This window comes from Alternaria burnsii (genome assembly GCF_013036055.1).
Source record: "Alternaria burnsii strain CBS107.38 chromosome Unknown 705, whole genome shotgun sequence".
In the NCBI taxonomy this organism is placed as follows: Eukaryota; Fungi; Ascomycota; class Dothideomycetes; order Pleosporales; family Pleosporaceae; genus Alternaria; species Alternaria burnsii.
In genome coordinates, this window is record NW_024066107.1 from 3,892,031 (window position 1) to 3,914,973 (window position 22,943).

The 22,943-nt window shown below is 52.5% G+C and overlaps 7 protein-coding genes across 7 annotated transcripts; 2 read left to right on the forward strand and 5 right to left on the reverse strand.

The window, feature by feature from the left end:
- Positions 1-287: 287 nt before the first annotated feature.
- GT037_001374 (kinase-like protein) lies at positions 288-2,522 on the reverse strand (the record flags this gene model as incomplete). The annotated part of the gene is made up of 5 exons (XM_038926421.1): positions 288-527; positions 576-672; positions 719-1,529; positions 1,583-1,664; positions 1,713-2,522. 5 exons carry the CDS (start codon positions 2,520-2,522, stop codon positions 288-290), a joined length of 2,040 nt encoding a protein of 679 aa, XP_038792277.1.
- A 2,074-nt stretch (positions 2,523-4,596) lies between these two features.
- On the reverse strand, positions 4,597-6,323 carry GT037_001375 (plp-dependent transferase; the record flags this gene model as incomplete). Its single annotated transcript, XM_038926422.1, has 5 exons — positions 4,597-4,784; positions 4,836-4,914; positions 4,966-5,412; positions 5,477-5,826; positions 5,876-6,323. The coding sequence occupies 5 exons, from the start codon at positions 6,321-6,323 to the stop codon at positions 4,597-4,599; spliced, it is 1,512 nt and encodes a 503-aa protein (XP_038792278.1).
- A 1,964-nt stretch (positions 6,324-8,287) lies between these two features.
- Positions 8,288-9,028, forward strand: GT037_001376 (signal recognition particle sec65 subunit; the record flags this gene model as incomplete). The annotated part of the gene is made up of 1 exon (XM_038926423.1): positions 8,288-9,028. The coding sequence occupies one exon, from the start codon at positions 8,288-8,290 to the stop codon at positions 9,026-9,028; it is 741 nt and encodes a 246-aa protein (XP_038792279.1).
- A 3,268-nt stretch (positions 9,029-12,296) lies between these two features.
- GT037_001377 (acid protease) lies at positions 12,297-13,654 on the reverse strand (the record flags this gene model as incomplete). The annotated part of the gene is made up of 3 exons (XM_038926424.1): positions 12,297-13,161; positions 13,238-13,520; positions 13,582-13,654. The coding sequence occupies 3 exons, from the start codon at positions 13,652-13,654 to the stop codon at positions 12,297-12,299; spliced, it is 1,221 nt and encodes a 406-aa protein (XP_038792280.1).
- A 1,822-nt stretch (positions 13,655-15,476) lies between these two features.
- GT037_001378 (p-loop containing nucleoside triphosphate hydrolase protein) lies at positions 15,477-17,606 on the reverse strand (the record flags this gene model as incomplete). The annotated part of the gene is made up of 1 exon (XM_038926425.1): positions 15,477-17,606. The coding sequence occupies one exon, from the start codon at positions 17,604-17,606 to the stop codon at positions 15,477-15,479; it is 2,130 nt and encodes a 709-aa protein (XP_038792281.1).
- A 311-nt stretch (positions 17,607-17,917) lies between these two features.
- Positions 17,918-19,651, forward strand: GT037_001379 (glycosyltransferase family 4 protein; the record flags this gene model as incomplete). The annotated part of the gene is made up of 3 exons (XM_038926426.1): positions 17,918-18,017; positions 18,161-18,539; positions 18,586-19,651. 3 exons carry the CDS (start codon positions 17,918-17,920, stop codon positions 19,649-19,651), a joined length of 1,545 nt encoding a protein of 514 aa, XP_038792282.1.
- Positions 19,652-19,901: 250 nt separating this feature from the next.
- Positions 19,902-20,719, reverse strand: GT037_001380 (uncharacterized protein; the record flags this gene model as incomplete). Its single annotated transcript, XM_038926427.1, has 2 exons — positions 19,902-20,470; positions 20,524-20,719. The coding sequence occupies 2 exons, from the start codon at positions 20,717-20,719 to the stop codon at positions 19,902-19,904; spliced, it is 765 nt and encodes a 254-aa protein (XP_038792283.1).
- Between the last annotated feature and the right edge of the window lie 2,224 nt (positions 20,720-22,943).

The window sequence follows — 22,943 nt, forward strand, 5'->3', positions numbered from 1 at the left end:
GCCAAGTTGCTCGAGGCAAGAATACTTTTCCGCGGTCGCTGTAGGGCAGAGAGAAGACAAGAATGATTGGTAATCCAGTATAACACTGCCACGCAAATAACGCCATCAAGTCCAGAGTAAGACCTAGAGTGACCCTTCTCCCCATGCGTCATGTCGCTGTCGTAAATGCAGTAGATGTGAAGCAAAAGACAATACTACCACCACCATTATCGTACCCGTAACCCACGTGGCAGAGCTAGGTATCTATACAAGACGTCCTTCATGGACAAAATGAAGTTGCACATCGCTCAGTACGCTCGTTGAGTTTGTTCGCGGTATCGGCGCTCTTCTTCCGCTCGACGGGCCTTCTTTTCCCGCTCCAATCGGATCTTGTGTGCTTCGGTCCCGTCGTCCATGAGTGACTCCTTGAACCAAGGATGTTGTAATGCCTCCTTGGCTGTTATTCGCTTCTTGGGATCGTACACGAATATTCGCCGCAGTAGGTCAAGAAATTGACGGTTGAAATCTGTGTGTGCTGGTATTGTTTCCTGTCAAAGTTAGATGGCAATCAAGCAACATGAAGTAATCAAACGTACAGGAAGCTTCTTCATCGCCTTGACATATTTCTTGGATGCCTTGTTGGTGTCCGCGTTGGGATAGTCTAGCTTGTAGTTCTTAAAGTATCTTGCAGCACTGAACCTGTTAGCGATGTTGTATACATGATTACGGGAGCACTTACGAGCTGGACGAGTTGCGTGATGAGCCGCGGTCTTGCTTGTAGACCGCTCGCACAATATCTCGATCGATCTTGCCACTGCAGACGGCCTCCATCATTGCGAGATGTTCGAGGTTGTCGTGAGTCTGGAACAAGGCGTCGCCAGTGAAGAACTCGACAAGAATGCATCCTATACTCCAAATGTCACAAGGGAAACTCCAACCAAGGTTCAGGATAATCTCTGGTGCTCGGTAGTGACGAGTCGATACTACCGAGGAATGGTACTCGTCGTTGAATGTCGCTGATCCAAAGTCGATAAGGCGGATCTCGGGGTCAAGGAGAACCTTGCGATGCCGCGCTGTTCGGTTGACTGTTGTTGACGATGACGGTACAGTTCTGTTGTATGTAAAAGTCTGGTAATTGTTGTTCACAAGCAAGATATTTTCCGGCTTCAAATCGGTATGGATGAGATTGAGGTCGTGGAGGAAGGCAACACTCGTGAAGAGCTGCTTCGCAAATTTCTGAATGTGGGAGCTGGGGAACGGGACAAAGCCATTGGACTTGAGGAAATCAAAGACACTTTGTCCGTAGAGGTCAGTGACGATGCAAATGTGGTTCCGGAAGTCGAAGCAATCACGGAGATGAATACACCGGTTGATGTTGTGCTTGTCGTTGGATGCCAGGGTTGAGAGTACCCTCAGCTCAATGCGACTGGCATCTCGGTATTTAGGCACAGACCGGATGACCTTGATGGCACAGTTTGTTCCCTTCCGTCTGTCGTAGGCTTGAACGACTTTGCCAAAGGTGCCTTGGCCGAGCAGTTTTGTGATTTGGTCTGATATCAGGTGTTAGCATGCTTCTTCGGTGTAGGTTGTGCTGGTCACGTACACCGCTCTGTGAGGTCAGCCTCTGGCACTACGATGTAGTGGCCGTCTTCATCGTCGACCTTTTGGTCCTTTGTGTAGGATTTCTGCGACACGTCAGTATGGGGTGGTTGAGGGCAAGTCAAATTTCTTACGTCTTGGACGACCTGGACATAGACATCCTTGGCCTTGATGACCGGGTTGGGGGGTGGCTGGTACAGGCTGAAGGGATCGTCGTTGTCCAGCTCCCGTCTTTTGGCTTGTTTTGCTTCGTCCTGTACCACGGCACGCGTGCGCTTGCGCTTCTGGCCTGCTGCACTGTTTTCGAGAGGCGAGATGTGATGGCCATTGCTGACCTGTGAGCCCAGCGAGGTAGGCGCAGTGGTGTTGAGAGCAGAGGTGGTCCTGTCGGTGGACAGGGAATGGTTAGGCGAGTCGTAGTAGGGTGTCTGGGTGGTGGAGTAGGACGTGTGCTGGTTGTAGACAGGGTCGTATGCCGTGGACGCGGTCGTCTTGCGCTTCTTGTCGGTATGGCGCGCAGCTGGGTTCGTGGCGGTGCCCCGTGAGGAAGGCGGTTGCTGGCGCGGTGGAGGCAGCTGGGCGTCGTCATCGTCGTCGTCGTCGTCAATGACAATGACCTCTTTGGGGATGCCGTTCCTGTAGAAGTCGGCCCAGTCGGGATTCCGCCGCCGCTGGGCCGAGCCCGGGTCGTTGGCGGCCATGTCGATGGGCGAGGCCTGTGTGATGGGCGGCAGCTGAGGCGGGTGTCTGGTGTGGGCAGTCGCGTTTCGGCGAAGGTCTGAACTCGAGGAAGCGCTAGCGTAGCCGTTGTAGAGCGAGTTGCCTATCCGCGCAGAGCCGTTGGCAACCTGGGCATTGGACATGCTGGGCTGGTATGTCTGGTGGTGAGAATAAAACTGGTGATGGGGCGGGAGTGTGGCCGTGGCGGTCGAGGGCGTCGACATGGCTGGCCTGTGTCTGGCGGTGCGAGAGCCGACGTGGTGACGCTACTTCTCTGCTGCGCAGACGAGCCGACCAGACACGCCACTGGGGCGTGCAAACAGCGCGATGGGGCGCCTTGTTGTGGAGAGCGTCGTTGCTATCGACGCACCGTCGCTGCTTTGTGCGTGCTGGGACGAGGGCTGAGGGCTGGCTTGCGGCAGAGACGTTATCGCACGCCGTGGCCAGTCGACGATGGGGCTGCCCAAGGTGCTTGGTGCCGCGGCTGGATGCAGGGCCGGGGGGCGGGCTATAGCAGGCGTGAGGGCGATGGGGGTGCACGCTGGGAAGAATGGCGGGCGTCGAACATGCCAGAGACGTGTGAAAGCGTCGTGGTCGCCGGGTCGAGGCAGGCGAGTTGAGATCACACTTGTTGCGGAGTCTGTGGTGAGAAGCCGGGGCCTGTGCGGTGCACATGGAGCGTCATTCGTTCAATCTTCTCGCGGCACGCCAGTCGACCGTCTCTCTTTCGCGTCTCGCGCCCAACTTCAAAGTCGACCCTACTAACTGGCCCTACTACACCCTACTACACTCTGCTGCACTCTACCACACTCTGCTACACTCTACCACACTCTACTACACCGTGCCAGCCCAACGCTGCAACAGGCCAAGTCATGTGTCTGCGCGGCGCCTTTGGCCGTAGCCGGTCGCTTGTGCAAAAACGCCCTGACCACCACTTTGTCGCAGACTGATGACAGTGAAACTGCTGCACGTGAAGACCGTCCATGAAAGAAACCACCTCTGTAACACAAATCTATACCATGTGCGCTTTTCCAGGCATCGGAGCCTTTTCCACGTCGAGGCCTTGGGTGACCGCTACAAAGTGAAGCAACGCCTGTGGTCACGAGAAGACGGGGATCTGCGTTTAGTGTCATCTGGTTACTGTGGTAGTCGAGCAACCACCATCCTCCGTGACGAGCGCTCCCTCAATTCACAATACCATGGCAACCTGTCCCTACACATTTCACCACCAATGTCTACTCAGCCCAGCCTTGACCCAAATTGAGCCGTCGCTGCATTCTGACCGCACCTCCGTGGTTCGCCAACCTTGGAAGCTGCGAGGCGCGGTCCCTTCCGCACGTGGAGCGACACAACGTTGCCGCTCATCACTTGCTGCTGCTTTTCCTGGCTATGACGCAACTATACATATTTCCAACCGTCTTATCCTTCAGGTACGCGCCACACACGCCCATGTCGACTTCTTCTGCTGTTGCTGCCACCCGTCTCGGTTTGCTGTTATCCATCTCACCCAGCCTGGGCTGATGAAAGGTTTGCTGCACTCCGCCTCACTACTAACGTCATAGCCTCAGCATCTCCACATCTATACCACACTCGGTAGTCGGTAGCAATATATCATATAGGCAATTGACTGCAGACTACTCATCAAAGTCCTGGCTCCGCGCTCCTACGAGGACAGATTAGCCTTTGGTTAGCCGCCAAGGCTGAGTCGCTGCAAGGTCTGTAGTCGTGCGCGGCACGGATCTAGGTTGGCAGGCGCTTTCAGCCCTGGTCTGGCCCATACATGGGCAATGTGCCCAATGAACACCTGCTAGTATCATGCTCGCTTGCACCCCACGCCGCTCTCTCTTGACTGCAAAGCAGATCGAGTTTCTTCTGTGTTGAGCACCGTCCGTGGTGAACAACGTGGCATGATCCCCCGTAAATGATCTCAAAGAGCCTCGAGTAAAGACGTGTTTCATACAGCTTTTCTGAAATAACTGACAGCTTCCGCCCATGCGGATGTCGTCTTTCGTCCAAGGCCATGCATCCCTCCTCAGTGCGATAATATATCCAAACAGCCGCTCCCATGCATTTTTCCTGATGATGGTGCTCGCCCTCTCTCCTCAATGGAACCTCCAAAAATCCGGTCCCAGACAATCATCACAAAGCCACCGCGCGCATGCTCGTCACAAAAGCCGCCCAGACAGTAATTATAAAGAAAAAAAAGTCCGTGAATCATGTTTATTCATGTCAAGTGAGACATGTTCATCTGTCCAATGTTCTCGTTCGGCGTGGGCGGAGTTGCCAAAGCGTTGGTGATTACAACTTCGGGGCGATGCTGAGTTCCTCGAAGAAGTCAAAGACTGTCTTACTGACACGGTCGACGATAAAGTCGACGTCACTGTCGGTGATGTTGTACGCAGGGGCGATGATGACGTGATCTCCACGATTGCCGTCAACTGTACCGGATCCTGGATACATATAGACGTTATATCCATCTTTCAGCCCTGATGTAGTAGTCAGTCGGCGAACTGCTCGCAAGTGTAGAACGAACATACCTAGCTCATGGACCCGCCAGGCCACTGCCACTTCAGGGTCAAATGGTGCCTTGGTCTTCTTATCTTGCACAAACTCGATCTGTCTTGGTTAGAAGCTGCAACATGTGTCAAGGTTGCTTCTCAAACTTACCCCTAGAAACAGACCTTTGCCTCGGATGTCAAATACATTGGGGTGATCACTCAGACGAGTCATCAATTTCTTCATCAGCTTGTCCCCTTTGTCTCTAACATTCTCTAGGAGGTTGTCATCTCGAACGATTTGTTGCACTGCAAGACCAGCAGCGCATGCTGCGGGAAAGTTCTGGAAAGTATGACCGTGGGCGAAGGCAGCTTCTCCAAGAGCATCCGTTATCACTGGTCCCACAAGCATCGCGGATATGGCTGCGTAACCGCCTGCAAGTCCCTTGCCTACCAATTGCATGTCTGGAACGACATCCTCATCTTGCCAGGCATGCATATAACCGGTGCGGCCCATGCCACTCATGACCTCATCCAGAATGAAGAGTACCCCGTACTTTTTGCATACGCTCTTCATGGCCGAAAGATATCCGGGTAACGCGGGAACGCATCCAAGTGCCTGCGTCGACATGTCAGAAACTGGACATTTGAAAACATGATGTCATTACAATGGTGCTACTTACCGCGCCAACTACAGGCTCCATGACGAAGCCGGCTACTGTCTCAGGGCCAAGATCAAGTATCTTGCGCTCCAACTCGTCTTGAAGCCGCTTAACATACTGAGCCGTCGTTTCTCCCTTGATCATATCGCGACAAGGATGGCAAGGCGATATGAACTGAGTCTTCTCCGGTAGAATAGACTTGTACATGTCCTTGCGGCCCTTGTGCCCACTGCCCTCAAGAGCACCGAGCGTTGCCCCATGATAGGATCGATCGCGGGCAATAAACCAACGGCGCTGGGGTTGCGGGTTGTCCTTCAGTTTGGAGTGATATTGGTAAGCTAGCTTTTGAGCTGCCTCGTTAGCCTCAGAACCTGATGATTGTGAGCTTCAATTCGGCCATAGAAGTGTAGGCTATATTACCAGATCCATAGAAAACCACCTCAGTCATCTTATCGTCCGTTGATTCTAGAAGGAAATCTGCAAAATCCTCTGCAACTTCAGTTTGGAAGCTCATCGATGCGGCGTACCCGACACCAGTTTCTTCTTGCTGTCTGATAGCCTCATATACTCTTTGGTCCTTGTGACCAATATTCGATACAGCGGCACCCCCGGAAGCGTCAAAAATCCTCCAGGCCTTCGTTTCGTCGGATACTGACAGCCAATTTCCCTTGGCCTCTTCCAGTACTAGTGGACGACCCCTCGCACTGCGTTTGAGTAAAGGACTGCGAAGACTGTTGCGGTTTCGACGGCTCCGGCGGTTTTGAGAAATGGTCAGTGCAGGGGCTTCATCCATGGCTGATAATGAGATGCTGCTCTCGGATGCTGGACTGGAAGTGCCGTTCTCATCAAATAGTAGCGCTGGTGCCATCGTTGCTATTCGTAGAATGAAGATAGGAAGTCAGAGGGAAAGGGAAGAAGAAATGCGTAGGGTAGCAGTTGAATAGTTGCACGCAAGTGTGAAAAGGGAAGTACGATGATGGAAGAAGAGGTCTCAACGGCTGAGGGGAAGAAAACCAGAAGAGCGAAACTGCAGGTGAATGACCGGTGCCTTTATAGTCGCTTGATAGTCACGTAGGCTAACCACGAAGCGTATTGCGATCCGATCGGTGAGGCGTCTTCTTGGAACGGAACGTTTGCGGTGTAATCAGGCTCAGGGTCACTGAACCACTCTTTAGACTCTCGGCAGGTCATCTTCAGCCCTAGATTTCGGGCCGGTCGGGGAGCCTAACTTTGAGACGACTAGAACATGAAAGCACTTGGGTCATAGTTAGTTCTTAGGTTCACGAATCTGTACGCTGGATGCGGTGAGGAAATCTGAGCTTATTCATTCTTGTGGAGAGTTAACGGTCAATCGCTTACTCAATTAGCCAATCAGGACAAACCGTGGCTGTTTTACCGGATTTTGCTTGATATCGATGTGATAAAGGGACGGTAAGCGTGGTATGATAGGAAGACGCCATATGTAAGACCAGGGGCCGTGGTCGTCTTGATGTCAGGGCAAGAGACCAGAAACGCCACTACATAATCATCCTTGCGTATACTGCGCGTTATAGGAAAATCCAGGAGACAGGAACGGTGTTTGGCAGGGCCAACGCGGATCCTGCGTACATAATGCGTTCATGTCGTCAAATTACCAATCGAATCTCACTTGAGCAGGCTGCTGCACACGTGCATGTACCGACAAGACCTTGCACTAGCGGCTCACGAACGGCTGCGACACCTGTATCATTGCCACATGGTGCGAGTGGAGATTCAAAGAGATGCCAGCGGTTTGTGGGATCGACAAGGTCCGCTACGGCCACATGCAACCCACTGCTAAGAAGATCGGATCGGGTTTTAACCGTAAATCTTGTGTAACCGAGCCTAGCGTGTGATATTCGAGTCTTGTATAATATCCAGCGACGGCATTGAATACGAAGGAAGCCGCTTGTGTTGTACCGGAAGTTGAAAGACAGGGCACTGCGTGCTTGCCGTGGCGAGTCCCGGTGCATCCAAATGGCCAAAGAGTGTGAAAGGGGAAGCTAGTGCTCCTTCCGATGCATGGCATTGATCTGACACGGTCTGCTATAATGCCTAGGCAAAGGTGAGTATGTAAATTAGAGTGTTTGTGAAGCGTGGCCGGACAAGGATATGCTCGAGGGAACGAGTCAATTCAGATAGCAGAGACTATCGTCACTGACAGTGGAGTAGCAACAGCTCAATGGACGGTTGAGGCGCCAGACACAGGCAGCGTAGTTACCAGAAGCGATCAGCTGCAGATCGTGGCACTAGCGTGATAGCATGGGATGATGCAGCAGAAGGAAAGGAACAAGATGCGCGGACGCCAGGTCAGGTGTGGTGGTTGCGACTGGGTAAGACGCGCTTCCGGCAGAACGGGCTTGACGTGGTGGCGCGGCGTGATAACGGTCAGACCCCTGCGTGAAGCTGCACAAGCCGTTTGCTAGCCATAAAAACATCACCTGATGGTTCGGGGAGCGGCAATTTGCGGTGAAGCGGAAAAAGCGAGTTAGCCCAGCGCTGGGGAGGTGGTGCTAGACAGTCGTTGTGGTCAACTCGGGACGAGAGGCAGTCGGCCGGGCCGTAGTACAGCACAGGCAAGGAAAGCGCCGAAGCGCCGAAGCGGGTCGGCAGCGCTTGCCCTTTGCACAGCCAAGCCCCGCGTTTAGCTCCCCCCACATGCCTCGAGGCGTGCAGGCGGCCTCGAAGATATCACGATAATTCAACCACACCGGGAAAGGCGAGGTGAGTGGCGGGCTGGTGGGCGGGCGGGCGGGGCCAGGTGCGATGCGACGGCGAGCTGACTCCCCTGGGCAGGACCAACGGGCAGTCACGATGAATCCCCGCGTCGAAGAAGTCAGCGATTCGGACAGCGATCCGTCAGAGATGGGCATTGACGACGTGCCCGCTCTGATCAATGCCACCAACGTACCCAGCACCGGCACCGCGTCCATGCCGCCGCAGTCGCAGATGCTACAGCCGCAGTCGCCCGCCATCAAGACGTCGACGGACCGAGAAAAGTCCAAGCACTACCAGTGTCTATACCCCATCTATTTTGACAAGTCACGCACACGCGCAGAAGGCCGTCGCGTGGGCAAGGAGCTTGCCGTAGACAGCCCTCTAGCACGAGAGATGGCCGATGCCGCAGCCGACCTGGGGCTCCGGACCGTCTTCGAGCCCGACAAGACTCACCCGAAAGACTGGGCCAACCCGGGCAGGGTGCGTGTCCTGCTCAAACACCAAGGCAAGCTCGTCGACGACGACGTCAAGAACAAGCACCACTTATACATCCTCATCGCCCAGCACCTCAAAGCCCACCCAACACAGAAGAACACGCCTTTCAGGTTGCCCATCGCAGGCCTACCTATGCCAAAGGAGATGCCCGAGCCAGCAGTACCAAAGGGATGGAAGATGAGCAAGATTCTCCCCCTGCACTCACCTGCCTTAACAGGTGGCGGAGTCAGCGAAAACTTCATGCAAGACATGATGGCGGAAATGATGGGCGGTGACGGAGGCAGCGGGGCAAACAGCGGGACAGAATCCAAGAAGAAAATCAAGGACAAGAAGAAGAAGTGATGCGACTCCATGCATCTACGCTGTCTACCCGTCGGCGCTTCCGTCGACGACATCCCGGCGTCAATGGCCTGGCAACGGCCACATCAATCCGCGCCGCACACGCGCTTAGATACCACTCACGATAGGAGCAATAACCGTCTCTTGTCGCGAGACCACCATATCAACAACATCCACAATCATGAAACGATGCTGCCTTCCCGAAAATTGAGTCACTAATGTGCATCACTAATGCCTGCGTAGTATACGGCCTCTTCGCTTCACTTGCATCTCCTATGTGGAAACTATCGTCTCTCTCTGAGGCCTTGTTGCAAACTTCAAAACTACTGTCGTACTGTTATCCGAGCTGATTGGACACGTTATCGAGCTTCACACCGCTGCTTCGAGTGCTGCGCACTTGGCGTAGATGGACATCTCCTTGCATCACACAGTACCACTAGTTGCCTGCATCTCTCCGACATCGAATACTCCGACCTGGATGCACTCCCGCTCGCAACGCCGTTTAGACCGCAAGTGCTGCATGATATCCTGCGCCCGAGTGCTTTTTGTTACATGCCATCGCCACTTCACTGTAATACCCGAAGGCACAGATGAATGTCAACAATACTACGTGAGACTTGTGCGTCATGTATGCATGCATGCAGCTTACTTCACGTGAGTGCTCAGCGACTTAAGCTGACCCCCACAACCAACTCTTCATGCAAATTTTCAGCCTCTGTAGCCCTTGGTAGCTTCGCGGGTCCATCATCATGTGCCCTCGGCAGAATTGATCCTGATACCCATGCGGTGATTATGAACGGCAATGCCTCCTATTTGCTTGCTACCCCCATGAGGCTGCTCATTTTTCGTACCGCGCGTAAGATCTCAGAGTTGGAAATGTTGGGTCAGGTGGGTTATGTTGGTCTCCATGGGGTGTGTGGTCGTAATTACCAGGTCCCAGTCTCAGCGCCACTGGATTGGCCCGGAACTACTCACGCGAAGGTGACCTTCGAACCCGATTCGATGCTTCGCTAGGTACCCAATGAAGCTCAGTGAACGAAGTCATAACTATTATCTACAGCCGTGTTGTTGTGATCTACTGTCGCGTGTTCTCAACCAACAGTTTCACCTTTGCTGGAGCTGCTTGCGTATTCATTGACCGATATGTCAAAACGATTGAGAAACATAAGCCAAGACTGGTATCTGTGGGGAACTCTCAGTTCATATTGTAAAGCCAGGTTGGCGAGCATTAGCTAACCGTATCATGCACGCACCTACCTGCTTGTGTCCGGGTGCCCTTACACATATTTGAGCACCGAACAGGCCTGACCTCTATAGGGCAGGTTTAATTTTCGGAACATTATATCATCCATCAGTGAAAGTCCCTCACATTAGCCCGCTTCGATGCGTGCGGCGCCACCGATCGCCTGACTGTTAGGAAAAGTATGTCACCATTATTGTCGCTTCGTAATTCAAGAAAGTATTCTGGTCAGCGTGATACAACGTAAACAGTTTGCGGATAACCTTCAGCGGAACTAGTGTCGTGAATGGTGCGGGTAAAATAGCCGCAGCCACTACCCAAGACCGACCAGTCTGACATCTGTAAAAACGGGAGCTGTTTTTTTATCATTACTCGCCACGCATACTGCAGAGCCCAATCAGAGTCGACCAGGCCCTGAACGGCCATTGACTAAGAGATATGCGCTTCCCTCGGCCCGTCAAGTGATGTTAGGAATAAGAAGCCGCTTACTAAGGGGTTACCGGGCCAAGCGGATTTTGGAACTGCCGTAGCTCATTCAAAAAGGTAGTAACTTCTTCATTAGGCTAATAGCGTTGTTACCGCTCTGGCTAGATGGCACATGACGTGTTACGAGAGTTCAGGCGCCCCATTACACCTTACTACTTGAGACACGGCAGCTCCTCCGCTACCACCAATCCCAAGACTCCCCACACTCATGTTCGATCTTGAGGAGACATTATCTGGTGTCCTTGAGGGGCATATAAGAAGAAATTATCATAGAGTCGCTCGGCGATGCCGATGTCGAATGTTTCCATTTGTGAAGAAATCACCCAATGGAGTCACCTACACGTTGGGTTCCATACTTTATCTGTCTTCAACAAAACGCTCCACATTCCACGGGGTATTGACAACCTCCCTACACTGACCTTCGATACCTGCTGAATTCGGTGCGTTAGGTCTAACGAAGTTTTGTCCAGGTATGAGCACCTAAGATTGCAAACAAAAGGACTCCAAGACAAACTTTGATCTACAAGACCACTCATGAAGTCATATTTTTCAGGCCGACCGTATTTGTCCTGAACTTCGCCAGGACTGATTGCCTAGCTATAGCTTGCGTGATTGTATCATTCAAGTTATTTTCAAGTTACATATCCAACTGGACCGCACTGAACTGTCAAGCCTCGAGCCAACAAGTGTGGGAATGATCAGTCCAGCAGCGTAGTTTGTCACAAGAGAACCTTGAGCACCTCTATCTCACTTTGAGGCTCGTAGGATCTCATGCTCGTCATTGAACTTGTGTTCTAGTAGGCGAGACCCAGCTTCGCACATTGTCCACGTATTCCCGCGCGCACTTGCCTCTCACTGCCTTCATTGATTCTGGATGCAGATATGCATAAACCACAACTGTGTTTCTGATACAGAATATCATGCTGACATTGTTATTGTATCGTGCGAGACAACTTCGGAGACTTATGACAATTTGAGACTCGCTATGACACGAAGGATGTGAGGAACATATTTCGATCCACACTACTCTGTGCGGAGAGCCTATTTTTATCTCACAGCGTGCCGAAAGCAGCCTCTTACCCCGTGACATTGATGTGGGTGACTCATCATTCGTGTAAGACTCGGGAATGCAAGACTCCACGAAACTCACATCGATTGGCTTACACTATACGGTCGGCTTTGACATATTCGGAGATTTTGTATTAGGCCCACAGTGTTCAGTTCAATACAGCAGCGGTCTAAAGTAACAATACTCCTTCGGAGCCAATTAATTTACGGATTGTGCACCAGATCTCCGTTTCCGTGATGCTGAGTCCAGCGTAGGGTTAACTGTCGCATGTCACGGTGTATACACTAGGAATGCATTTGTGAAGAAGTGAAGAAGCAATAATATTTACTTGCATAAAAAAGAGTAGGCTAGCGGACTATGCAAATGCCTAGACAATTTCGCCGCGTTCCCAGCACCGATTATGGTATACCCTAATCAAATTTCACACTACTGCATCGCCCTAAGACTTGAACCTTGCCATAGACTCAGGCAGCTGTTTAGATGCCGGCCTGCTGAGCGAATCCGAGCCTTGGGCCATTGCTACCCATCTCGTGAACAATGTACTTGCTCTTGAGGAAGATATCGCCGAAGATGCTGAAACCAATACCGTCATCGGTCTGGATACCGCCAAAGCAGGTACCGTCACCAATGGGTGCGTAGTTGACGTACTTGCCAGGGACAGTCTGCTTGACGCCACCAACAGTGATGGAGAAGTCGGGAAGAGAAGCAGTGCAAGGGAAGATGTAACCACCCTGAGTAGCGTCGTTCTTGGCGCCGCTGACCTTGGCGTAGTAGGCACGGACAATAGCAGTGTCGGTGTAGATGAGAGTGGTGCCGGTGTCGAGGATACCAGAAACAGTTGCCTGAGTGGTCGTGGTGCCGACGCTGTAAGCAGATGCGCTGAATCCCCAGAATCCTTGGCTATCATCCGCGTTGACGTAGGTGATGGGACCAGTGTACTTGCTCTTGTCGATGTATCCAAAGTCGTATGTGCCGGCGGCATGGTACTTAAGAGTGACAGCGAACAGCGGCTGAGCGAGCTGCGACTTCACGGTATCGAAGAATGTCTTCTGTTGAACGGGCTTCACGGTGTTGATGGAGCTCATAGCAAGGCCGAGAAGGCCATCGGTATCGGTGTCTTGAGAGAAGGTTGCAGAGACGGAGGTAGCAGCCTCGACAGCTTGGGAGGTAGCTGTTACACCACCAACTGTGACCTTGTCGGCGTAGACCTTGCCAGAAGCACCAGAGCCATCTCCGTAGGAGATCTTCCAGGAGTAACCGCTCTTGACCTTAGAGGCATCGGCCTTGTAGTAGTCGTGACCACTAAGCTGAGAACTGGCCTGGAGGGATGAGAAAACCCAGCTGAGTTTTGGTTAGATGAGACTTCCATAAAAGGCTTGACACCGCGAACAACGGGCGGGTCTCAGAGGTGGCTTACAGGTCAGAGCTTCCGGTGTCAAAGTCAAGATGGACAGTGGTGGTTCCAACAGTGACTGGGCTCAAGTATGCAGAGTCATACTCGTCATTCGGAGCAGCAGGAACTGATCCGCTGGCAGCAGCAGCGGCAACGACTGTGTTGCTCGCCCTGTTCTGGGCAGCCTCTACAAGGCTTTGAGGCACAGCCTTGCCGTGCTTGCGCAGAGCCTTGATCTTCTGCTCGGGTCCGTTTTTCAGGTATGTCGAGCGAGGAACCTGCTCGACCGAGAAGGAGGTACCCTTGTCTATGGAATTGTCAGTGATATATCCTGTGCTGAGGCATTGTCGTGTGATGGGACAACTAACTCAGTTGAACTGGGGTCGCAACGACTGTGCTAGCGAAGGCAAACGCCGCTGTGAGTTTGGCGAAAGAAGGCATGATAACGATGGCCTACTGGTTTTACTGACTGAAGAAGAAGAAGATACAAGCGAAGGGGAAGGTAAAGCCCGTTTGAGAGGCTTGAGATGATGAAGCCGGTACAGAAACACAAGGAGGATTTGCCTTGGCTTTATACCAAGCATTGCCACAAAGCGCGGCATAGTCTTGTGTCCATGACGATGATGTGCTCCTTGCCCTGTCCATACGTCTACGCTGCGCTCCATTGGCATCGCTATGGTAGTGTAGGATTATAGTGGGGTAAGCGATCAACATTGAAATTAGATCCCGCGACCAGTCATGGTAACGAGTCCTATCTTGGCAGGTAGATCATGCTTGCGATTGAGTGGCGCCGCGTTTCATACATTTACCTGCTGCATTCAGACTTGGCGTCGGCCAGGAGGGTGTATGCGGAACATGTACGTTGACCAGTGGCACATGGAGAGCTTAGAGTCCTTGTAGATCGGACATTGCGACAGAAGTGACCATCTTGTGCGACTTTAGGACCGAATACGTGGCGGGGCATCCGTAATAGTACATTGGTTTCAAGGCTGATTGCAGGCTGTGAGGGTCCGCTTCCATAGCATCGGGCTGGACCGAGGTATGTTCCGTTTCTTGCAGCAGGCAAATAGTACTGTACCAAACATTGATCGTCATTGGTGACATTCCAAGATGAAGGTTGCGATAGTAAAGCGTGCCTTGTTCGCTAAGAGCCAGGTAGCGCTCTTACAATGCTGGGTAGTGCAGGCGCCCGCCAGTCAAGCTTCGAGGCGCTACTAAGCCTAGGACTCTCACTCTTGGCACCTTGATGCTGCAGGGTGCGGGCCAGCCACAGCCGTTTGAAACACGGCCTGGAGATATGTTGGTCATGCAATTGCGGAAATTCGTGGGTTGCCATCATGCGTCATACTCGTGGCCGCTGTCGTTCGCATCGTGGCACATGGTTTGGATGTCAATAGTTCGACGCCAGCACACCGTTGGACCATGGAAAGCGACAGGTAAGCGGCTCAACTGCCGGCCAACGACGCAGCCACTTGTGCGTACGTGGAGGCGCGATCCAAAGCATGCAGAACTCGCCGACCCATCCACACAACCGGTAGATGTTGAAGCGTGATAGATTAATGTCGAAGCAAACGAAGCGATAAGGGCGGCAGCGACTGCATTAGGGAGGTGGCGATGTGAGGTCTGGTTGAATGAAAGGCGGCATATGGGAGGTCCAGTGCAGCAGCCCCGGGCCTAGTGGGCCTTCCCGTGGAGGCTAACCCTGACATGTCACATCAACAGGTTTCGCGGCCAATCATGGCCATGGACGACTTTTTGCTCAGCAAATCGCGAATCTCGTCTTCGGCCAATTGCATATCACATGCCCGCTTGCGCTTCCAACCTGCCCCTTCCGGATGTGATCCGCAACCTCCAGCGCACGACACCGCGGTGTGGGAGGGTACCAAGCATGATCACGCATGCCGAGGAGAATGCTTAGCACTGCACTCTGGGGTTGGCGCTGCCCCAGGCTGAACTACGGAAAGTTCTCACGTCCTATCAACGGTGAAGCTTCACTGTCTCCTTGCACGTTCACTGATACACCGATGCTCGGACGATTAAGCTTTCTTATCACCTTCCAAATGCGAAGAGAGCTCGTTGTCGTTGGCGCCGATCGTGAGGGATGGTATCAAGCAAAGCCAAGGCTATTGAGCAAGCTTGGTACATGCAGCATAGAAACGGTCCGCAACTACATGTGGGACATGAATTGGGTATCTTTGTAATAGTCAGGGCTGGCCATCTTCGGGCTACTGTGCGGTCAACAGGTAACGGTTTCGCCGTAGATCTATTCAGCCTCAGCATTGCCTGCGACAGCGCTCTCCAGCTGCTTCAGCGCCGTGCGATACGCTCTCTTCCTTCCATCCGCCGTTACAGTGCTCTCTTTCCACTCCATACGCTTGACCTTCTTACTGCCACGCTTTATGCTTTCGCCCTTGGCTACCTGCTTCAAAAACCATGCGGCCTCGTTCTTCGTGAACAGCGTCCATGCTTCTCCTGTCTTGCCCGCGCGAGCTGTCCGACCGACGCGGTGGACGTAGCTGGTGATACTTATCGGAAGATCGTAGTTGATGACATGAGTAATATCAGGAATGTCCAGCCCACGGGATGCGGCGTCGGACGCAATTAAGATTTTGACCACTCCAGAGCTGAATGATTTGAGCAGTCTTCGAGACGCATCCGCTGTCAACGCTCGGGTCATTGTCTTCATGTAATTCTTGAATCCTGGCATGAGCGCACCAAGTAGATGCGACAAGCGAGAGGCACTCTCTGTGCTTTTAGTAAAGATGAGAACGCGGCCACTCTGTTTAGATACAGATGCCCGTTCGTCTTCGCCCGAGTCAGAGTCGGAATCAGATGATGTATCAGGGGCGGAAGAAACCGACGAAGAGCCTGATGCTGCCTGGGCGCCTGGAAACACACAGTTGACGAGCACATACAACAGGTGCAGGGGCTTGTTCGAACCATCGCCAACATGCACTGCAAACTCGTGTAGGGTCGACGGCAACTCAAAGACATTTTCTTCATTGTCCAACGTTTGAGATTCTGCAATCGCGTCTTGTACGACAATCAACTTCGGTCGCTTGAGTTTCAGTGTGCCGAGCTTCGTGAGGTCTTTCTCCATCGTTGCGGAAAGCACAATCTTTGTGAGCTGTCTACGAGCAGGCAATGCCATGGACCAGATAGAGTTAGCATCTCGCTCTCGCTTTCGTATCCGTTCTTGAGCGTTCATAAACTCAACTGGCGTCTCACCATGAAGGGCGTCCATTAGCACAGTCGCCCAACCCTGGAAGTTTTGACTCAGCAGCTGGTCAGCTTCATCAATAACGAGCCAGCGCACACTGTTGAGCAGAAAGCCGGTAGTGTGCTCGATGTGCTCAACTAATCGGCCCGGAGTACATATGAGAATGTCTACGCTCGAGTCGTATTGTGGGACGTGGTCTAAAGGCATGGCTCTCAGATCGTCGTACAGTCCTCCTTTCTCCATAAGCCCAGTTTGGTGTTGTCGTGAAGCCGTCTGCTGAAGTTCCTGTGCTCTCCTGGGGTCGTATTGCGGTCTCATCTTCACAAGCTGCTTCTGCTCCGCCGCAAAGGCGATGCTGCCCAAAGCCGTTCCTACTTTGATCTTTGTTCCAGCACATAGCTCCTCGGCAACTTGTAGAGCCTGATTGACGAGTTGCCGGCTCGGTACTACCACAATGGCTGACAGCACGGGTACAGCGCGATCCTTGAGGGCTTCGATGATGGGTAGTAGGTAAGCCAAGGTTTTTCCAGAGCCCGTCTTGGCCGAGACGCATATGTCGCCCAAGTGCTGGTCAAAACCAGGATGCAGCATGGGAATCAATGCTGTTTGCACAGCCAGCGCGTCCTTGAATCCTTGTTTCTCTAATCTCTTTCCATATGAAGGATCAACACCAAGTTCAGAGAACGGGATCGTCGTCGATGCTTCCACGGTGGTAGGTTGAGCGAGCCACGTGGGCAGAGTGGAGAAGGTAGGTTCGTAAACTGGCTCGGGAATCGGTGCGGGTTGCGGCATGGGTTCGAGATCGTGGAGTTCTTCTGGTTCTTGAGCTTCATTTGAAACTTCCTCTTCGCCCTTTTGCCCTACCACTTCAGCAAGCTTCGAGGCTTTCTCGAATTTCGAAAGGATGTTCTTATGCTTCTTGGAAACCTCATCATTGTGGGCTTCGGCGGCTTCAGCATTGCGCTTCCTCTTCTTGGGTTTCTTGATAGTCTTTGGTGCTTCCAACACCACACTGTCCTGTACAGATGCGGGGTCTGAGTCGGCGACCACCTCAGTCGCAGCATAGGCAGGGCTGGAGGCTTTGGTGACCTGATCGCGCGCTGGAGCAGGTGAAGACTGCTTGTTGGCGATGGGCGCAGGCGGCGCGAAACGCTTGAACAGAGGGGCCGGCATCGCGACTTGAGCTCTGGCGACTTCCGGACAGCGATGGTTCAGAAAACAGCCGGGTGGGATTCGCGACGGATTGCGACTGCAGGACGGTGAAGTTGGCTACAAATTATTCTGGACCCTCGAAATTTGGTCGGAGTTTCCAACACGCTAAACGCCGACCAGTGACGCGCCGCGCCATGCCTTGCACCCATTCGCGACGGCGCCATGTTTACAGCAACGCATTCATGCAGCGTCGCCACCGCATCTATGTCCTGAGCTGCCATGTGTCTTCTCTATGAGCAGATGCGAGGAGCCAGTCCTTACAATCCGCCAACATGCCCTACAACATTGCGTACGTTCTGGATCCAGACCCTGCATCATGTCAAGAGCTCACGCGCAACAGCATGGTTAGCGACAACTTCTACCCCCAACCCGGTACGGGCCATGTCATGCCATTTCGAACAGTATAGTACTCATATGTTTCAGGAGGAGTAGAGAGTCATATGTACCAATTGTCAAGTGCAAGGCTGCTCAATATCCCCCACTTGTACATCCCTAACACAACCAGAAACTCATAGATCGTGGACACAAGGTCATCGTCATCACACATGCGTACAACGGTCGGAAAGGCGTCCGATATCTGACCAACGGTCTCAAGGTCTACTACGTCCCATTCTGGGTTATATACCGCGAGACCACCTTCCCCACCGTCTTCTCCTTCTTTCCCATCTTCCGCAATATTGTCATTCGCGAGCGCATTGGAATCGTACATGGACACGCCAGCCTGAGTAGTCTGTGCCATGAGGCCATATTGCATGCACGGACCATGGGATTGAGAACTGTCTTCACAGACCATAGCCTGTTTGGCTTTGCGGATGCTGGGAGTATCCTTACCAACAAGCTCCTCAAATTCACGTTGAGCGATGTCGACCATGTCATATGCGTCAGTCACACTTGGTGCGTGTCTCATTCGTATCGTCTGGCATATGCTGATAGGCTGTAGCAAAGAAAACACCGTACTTCGAGCCTCACTGGACCCTCTCATGGTTTCCGTCATCCCCAATGCGGTCGTTGCAGAGAACTTCCGTCCTCTATCGCACGATGTGGTCGATGCTAGACACATGAAAGCACCGGGACCGCGACAGCCCATGGACCCGGATGAGACCATAACCGTCATTGTGATTCAGCGACTCTACTATAACAAAGGCACAGACCTCTTGGTTGCCGCTATACCCCACATTGTGGCCGCAAACCCTAACGTACGCTTCATTATCGCTGGTAATGGACCCAAGGCTATCGATCTCGAGCAGATGATCGAGCGCAATGTGTTACAAGACAAGGTTCTCATGATTGGCCCAGTCCGTCATGAGGAAGTCCGAGACGTCATGGTTCGTGGCCACATCTATCTATGCCCTTCACTGACGGAGGCGTTTGGTACGGTCATCGTGGAAGCTGCTTCCTGCGGTCTGTATGTTGTGGCAACTCGAGTCGGTGGCATTCCCGAGGTGCTGCCTACGCACATGGTAGAGTTTGCGGCGCCTGAAGAGGACGAGCTTGTTGAAGCTACTGGTCGTGCTATCGCCAAACTGAGAGCCGGTAAAGTCCGGACCGAACTGTTTCATAACCAGGTAAAGCAGATGTACTCCTGGACCGATATAGCTCAACGAACGGAGAGGGTGTATGATGGCATCAGTGGCGTCATCAGTCATAGTGATTTTAATCAAGGTGCAGGCGCAGCTGGCGCTTGGAGCGCCACCCGTGGTCGCGCGGGCGTGCAAAGCTTTGCTCTTATTGAGAGGTTGAAGAGATATTTCGGCTGCGGGATTTGGGCGGGCAAGCTCTTTTGTATTTGTGTCATCGTCGACTACTTGATCTACCTCCTCTTGGAAATGTTTGCACCCAGATCACGGATTGACATCTGTAAGGATTGGCCTAAGAAGATCTCCCAGGCAAAACAAGAGTCGGGAAAAAGGCTTGTGGTTGACATGGACGCCGATAAAGGGACACTGCTCAGGAAGAGAAGTTCCAGGTATCGAAAGTCGAAAAGAGAACAGCTGGAAGACAGTTGAAGGAAGACCTCAGCTGAGCATGGTTAAGATAATCAGGAAAAGTTTTTGCGATTGAATATTACGATTGCTGTCGCCCATCTACAGGCTTGACAGACATCGTGAGAAAAGGAGTGCTATCTACCAAAACCCGTAGGCTTGTATGCTTTACCGGAACGCTGAACCGGTACTCTGCGCCCTGAACGCCGATGAAAATGCTCTGTACAAGGGGAAGAAGAAGGAAAATTGACAACTGCAGCTATGCCATCATTGCTTATGCATAAAACCAGTACTGCGCGCTGTACTCGACGGTAAAGCTTCCCTCGATTCCACTGCAGTCTTTGGGTGCCATGCCTCCAGCGGTATGTATCCGGTAGACCTCGTTGTAAGCCCAGGGGTCAGCGCCTTCACTAGTGACGGTGGCGTTCAGCTTCAGCCATGGCACACTTCCAAGTCCGTTGGTACCCTTGGCTGCGGCCTGGGGTGCAGCGCTCTTGCTGTCGACCTTGCACTCGACGCGGCCGTAGTTAGCCTTGTCGGTTTCCAGCATGAAGAGAGGGACACCAGCGGCAGTGAACTGGTGGTGGCCTGATATCCGCTGCTCTGCTTCGGCGGAGTTTGGAATGGCATAATCAAGTGCGAGCGTGGTTACCTGGGCGAGTGTGTTGACATTGAGACGGGCAGCATCGCAGGTTGCATTGAAGAGCGTGGCTACAGCGCCCACAGCTTTGGGCACATCGGAAGACGAAGATGAAGCACAGGTGTAGTTCTGGGTGCCGCGACCAATAGCGATGTGGCGGAGAGTGGTGCCTTGCGCTGGAGCAGCGAGGGGTGTGGGTGCTACTTGTTATTAGCATCTACGAGCCATGCGTTATTGGAAGGAACCAGATACATACCAGCAGGCAGTGCAACATTTGACAGATCACATAGTGAGTTTGTCTTCCTCAACTCGTCGTACACAGCCGCTGGCAGCTCCGCCAGATGCTGTCTCGGGACGAGTGCTGCTATCGAGTCGACAGTCTGAGTTGGAGCAGCGAAGAGGGTAGTCGGGGCCAGAGCCAAGACAAGGCCGAGAGTGGTAGTGAAGATCATGTTTGATTATCGACTTGTGTTATCTTGGCGGTAATATGGATCGAGTGCTTGGTACTGATTGCCGGGTGTTGGATGTTGTGTAATGTCGATCCGGTGGACGAGACGGTGATGATGTTATATCACGAATGTGAAGCGGATGTTGACCTTGCCGGTGTTGCTAGGATGCGTGCAATCTTTTCTTGGAATAGAATATCGGTCAGGGTGCTGATCTATTACAAGACCTTGTCGGAAGCAATGAGGTCCGTGATGTAAGAAAGGAACACGTCGAAGCGAGATGAAAACGTGGTAAGACGGAACGTAAACAGCGAAAACCTATTCAAGGAAAGAGCTCCAAGGTCAAGGAAAGCACGAAAGCGGAACAGTTGTTTTGGTGAGGGGCGAGCGTAGGAGAGCGCGTTGATGGGTGAGTAAACCGTGAACAAGGCCGTCTATGCCATGTTCCTATATAGAAACTGCAGCCACACGTCGCAAGCACACGACAGCCATCTTTTCTTTCCCCAGCGCCTAGTCCGCTCCACACAGATCCTACATGTCCATGTACACGAAGCCGATCAACCGTTACCGCCAGTTCCACTTGCCCAACCAGACCGTGTCGCTCGCTAAAGTAGAAAAAGACCCCAAATATAGCCAGCCAGGGTACGACTGGCTGACAAGAATCGAGAGGAAGGGCACAGAAGGTTCGTGCGCCGTGGTTCGCTCATCTACCGAGGCGCTTGACAGCCGCTATACTACTTTCGTTTTTGGCGTAGACGCCCGTGGGAATCGCTGGCGAGATGGCTATTTTGGGGGCTGGACGGAGGGGAGGTTGGTAAGAGTTCGGGAGCGAGATTATGTGTATTGAGCTGCTGATGCGGAACAAATTCTGAACATGCGAGGCTGCTGATGGGAATATGTCATCGAGGCTATGTGGTCGTGAAGATAGATACTTGATGATGGTTCTTCAACTAAGTCAGCCGGATGCCGCCCTCCTGTGCGAGTACACATCACCAAGCACTGCGCGTTCAATTCCTCGATCTCCCCCTCAACGATAAGTTTGTATTGAAAATAGCACACCTCCAAGATCCTCTACTACAGTGCGTGACCTTGCAACCTCCGCAACCACCGGGTCCAGCAATCGCTCTCTCCACACCTAGTCCTTCCAATTTCCTTCCCTTCGTTCTGCATCCCCACCACCCGCAGAGCCGCCCGTCCTACACACAATCTCAGCTGCTAAAGTACCCATGTACCCGGTGAACCTACCTAACAAGCCGTATCATCTACTATGCCTAAAGTAGAAGGTACCTCTACCAGAAAAAGACCACAAATCCACAATAATGACTATTAATACAGACTGCATCGAGCGGAGAAATGACAGCTAATATTTCCCACTCAAGTACCCACCATGGCCGACCAATGGCAGACGTGGACAGGAAGGGCGCCTCGAACGTTCTTATGCCAGCGCTTCGCTATTGGCAGCAGAGGCCGCAGAACGGGTTTCTAGGATGATGTTCTTGCTTTAGCTTGTCGACCCGCCGCTGGCTGGCTAGGGATGTCGATGTCGTGCATGTTAAACTTGTTTTGTGTTCCGCACTTGCATGCCGCATTTCTGTTTCCACAGTGGGTTCGTTGGTCGACGATTGTCGAGAGCGGTTGATCGGCTGCGAAAAGACTAGGAAGGGGGGCATGGATGGGCGTGTCGCCTTGCAAACTGGTAATTACCCATACAGAAATACTGATATCGCAAGACACCATACATAACCGTGGAACGTCCTTCGCGCTTGTAGAAAGATTTGGCAGTCTTGGGTCAAGAGTGGCTCGTTTCTTTGCCGTCTCTCCGTCCTACGTTTTCCGGTCAAGTACGCGTCAGTATGGAGACCGAAGTATCATATTCGAAGTCTTCCCTGTGATCATTCGCCACGCGACATGTTTATCAGCCGCCACATAGTCAAGAAACCCATGCACCATAATATCAGAAATGGTTATACGGCAAGCAATTGGGGCCTGTAGGAGACTCAAGGCGAGGTTATTGACATTCGCTATTGGTGTTACTTGTTGCAGGTGCGTATTTGCACTTGTCTCGGTCTCTTGGGGCCTATGAAGAAGCTGCTTCGTGAATCATCACGAGGCCGATCAAAAACAAGCAGACTGTCTGTTGTGATACGATACGTCTTGTTGAAAGTCAAGCAGACTAAACATGTCTCTCAAACTCATCGAAAAAACCAGGGCGTGCGACATGGCCGGCACG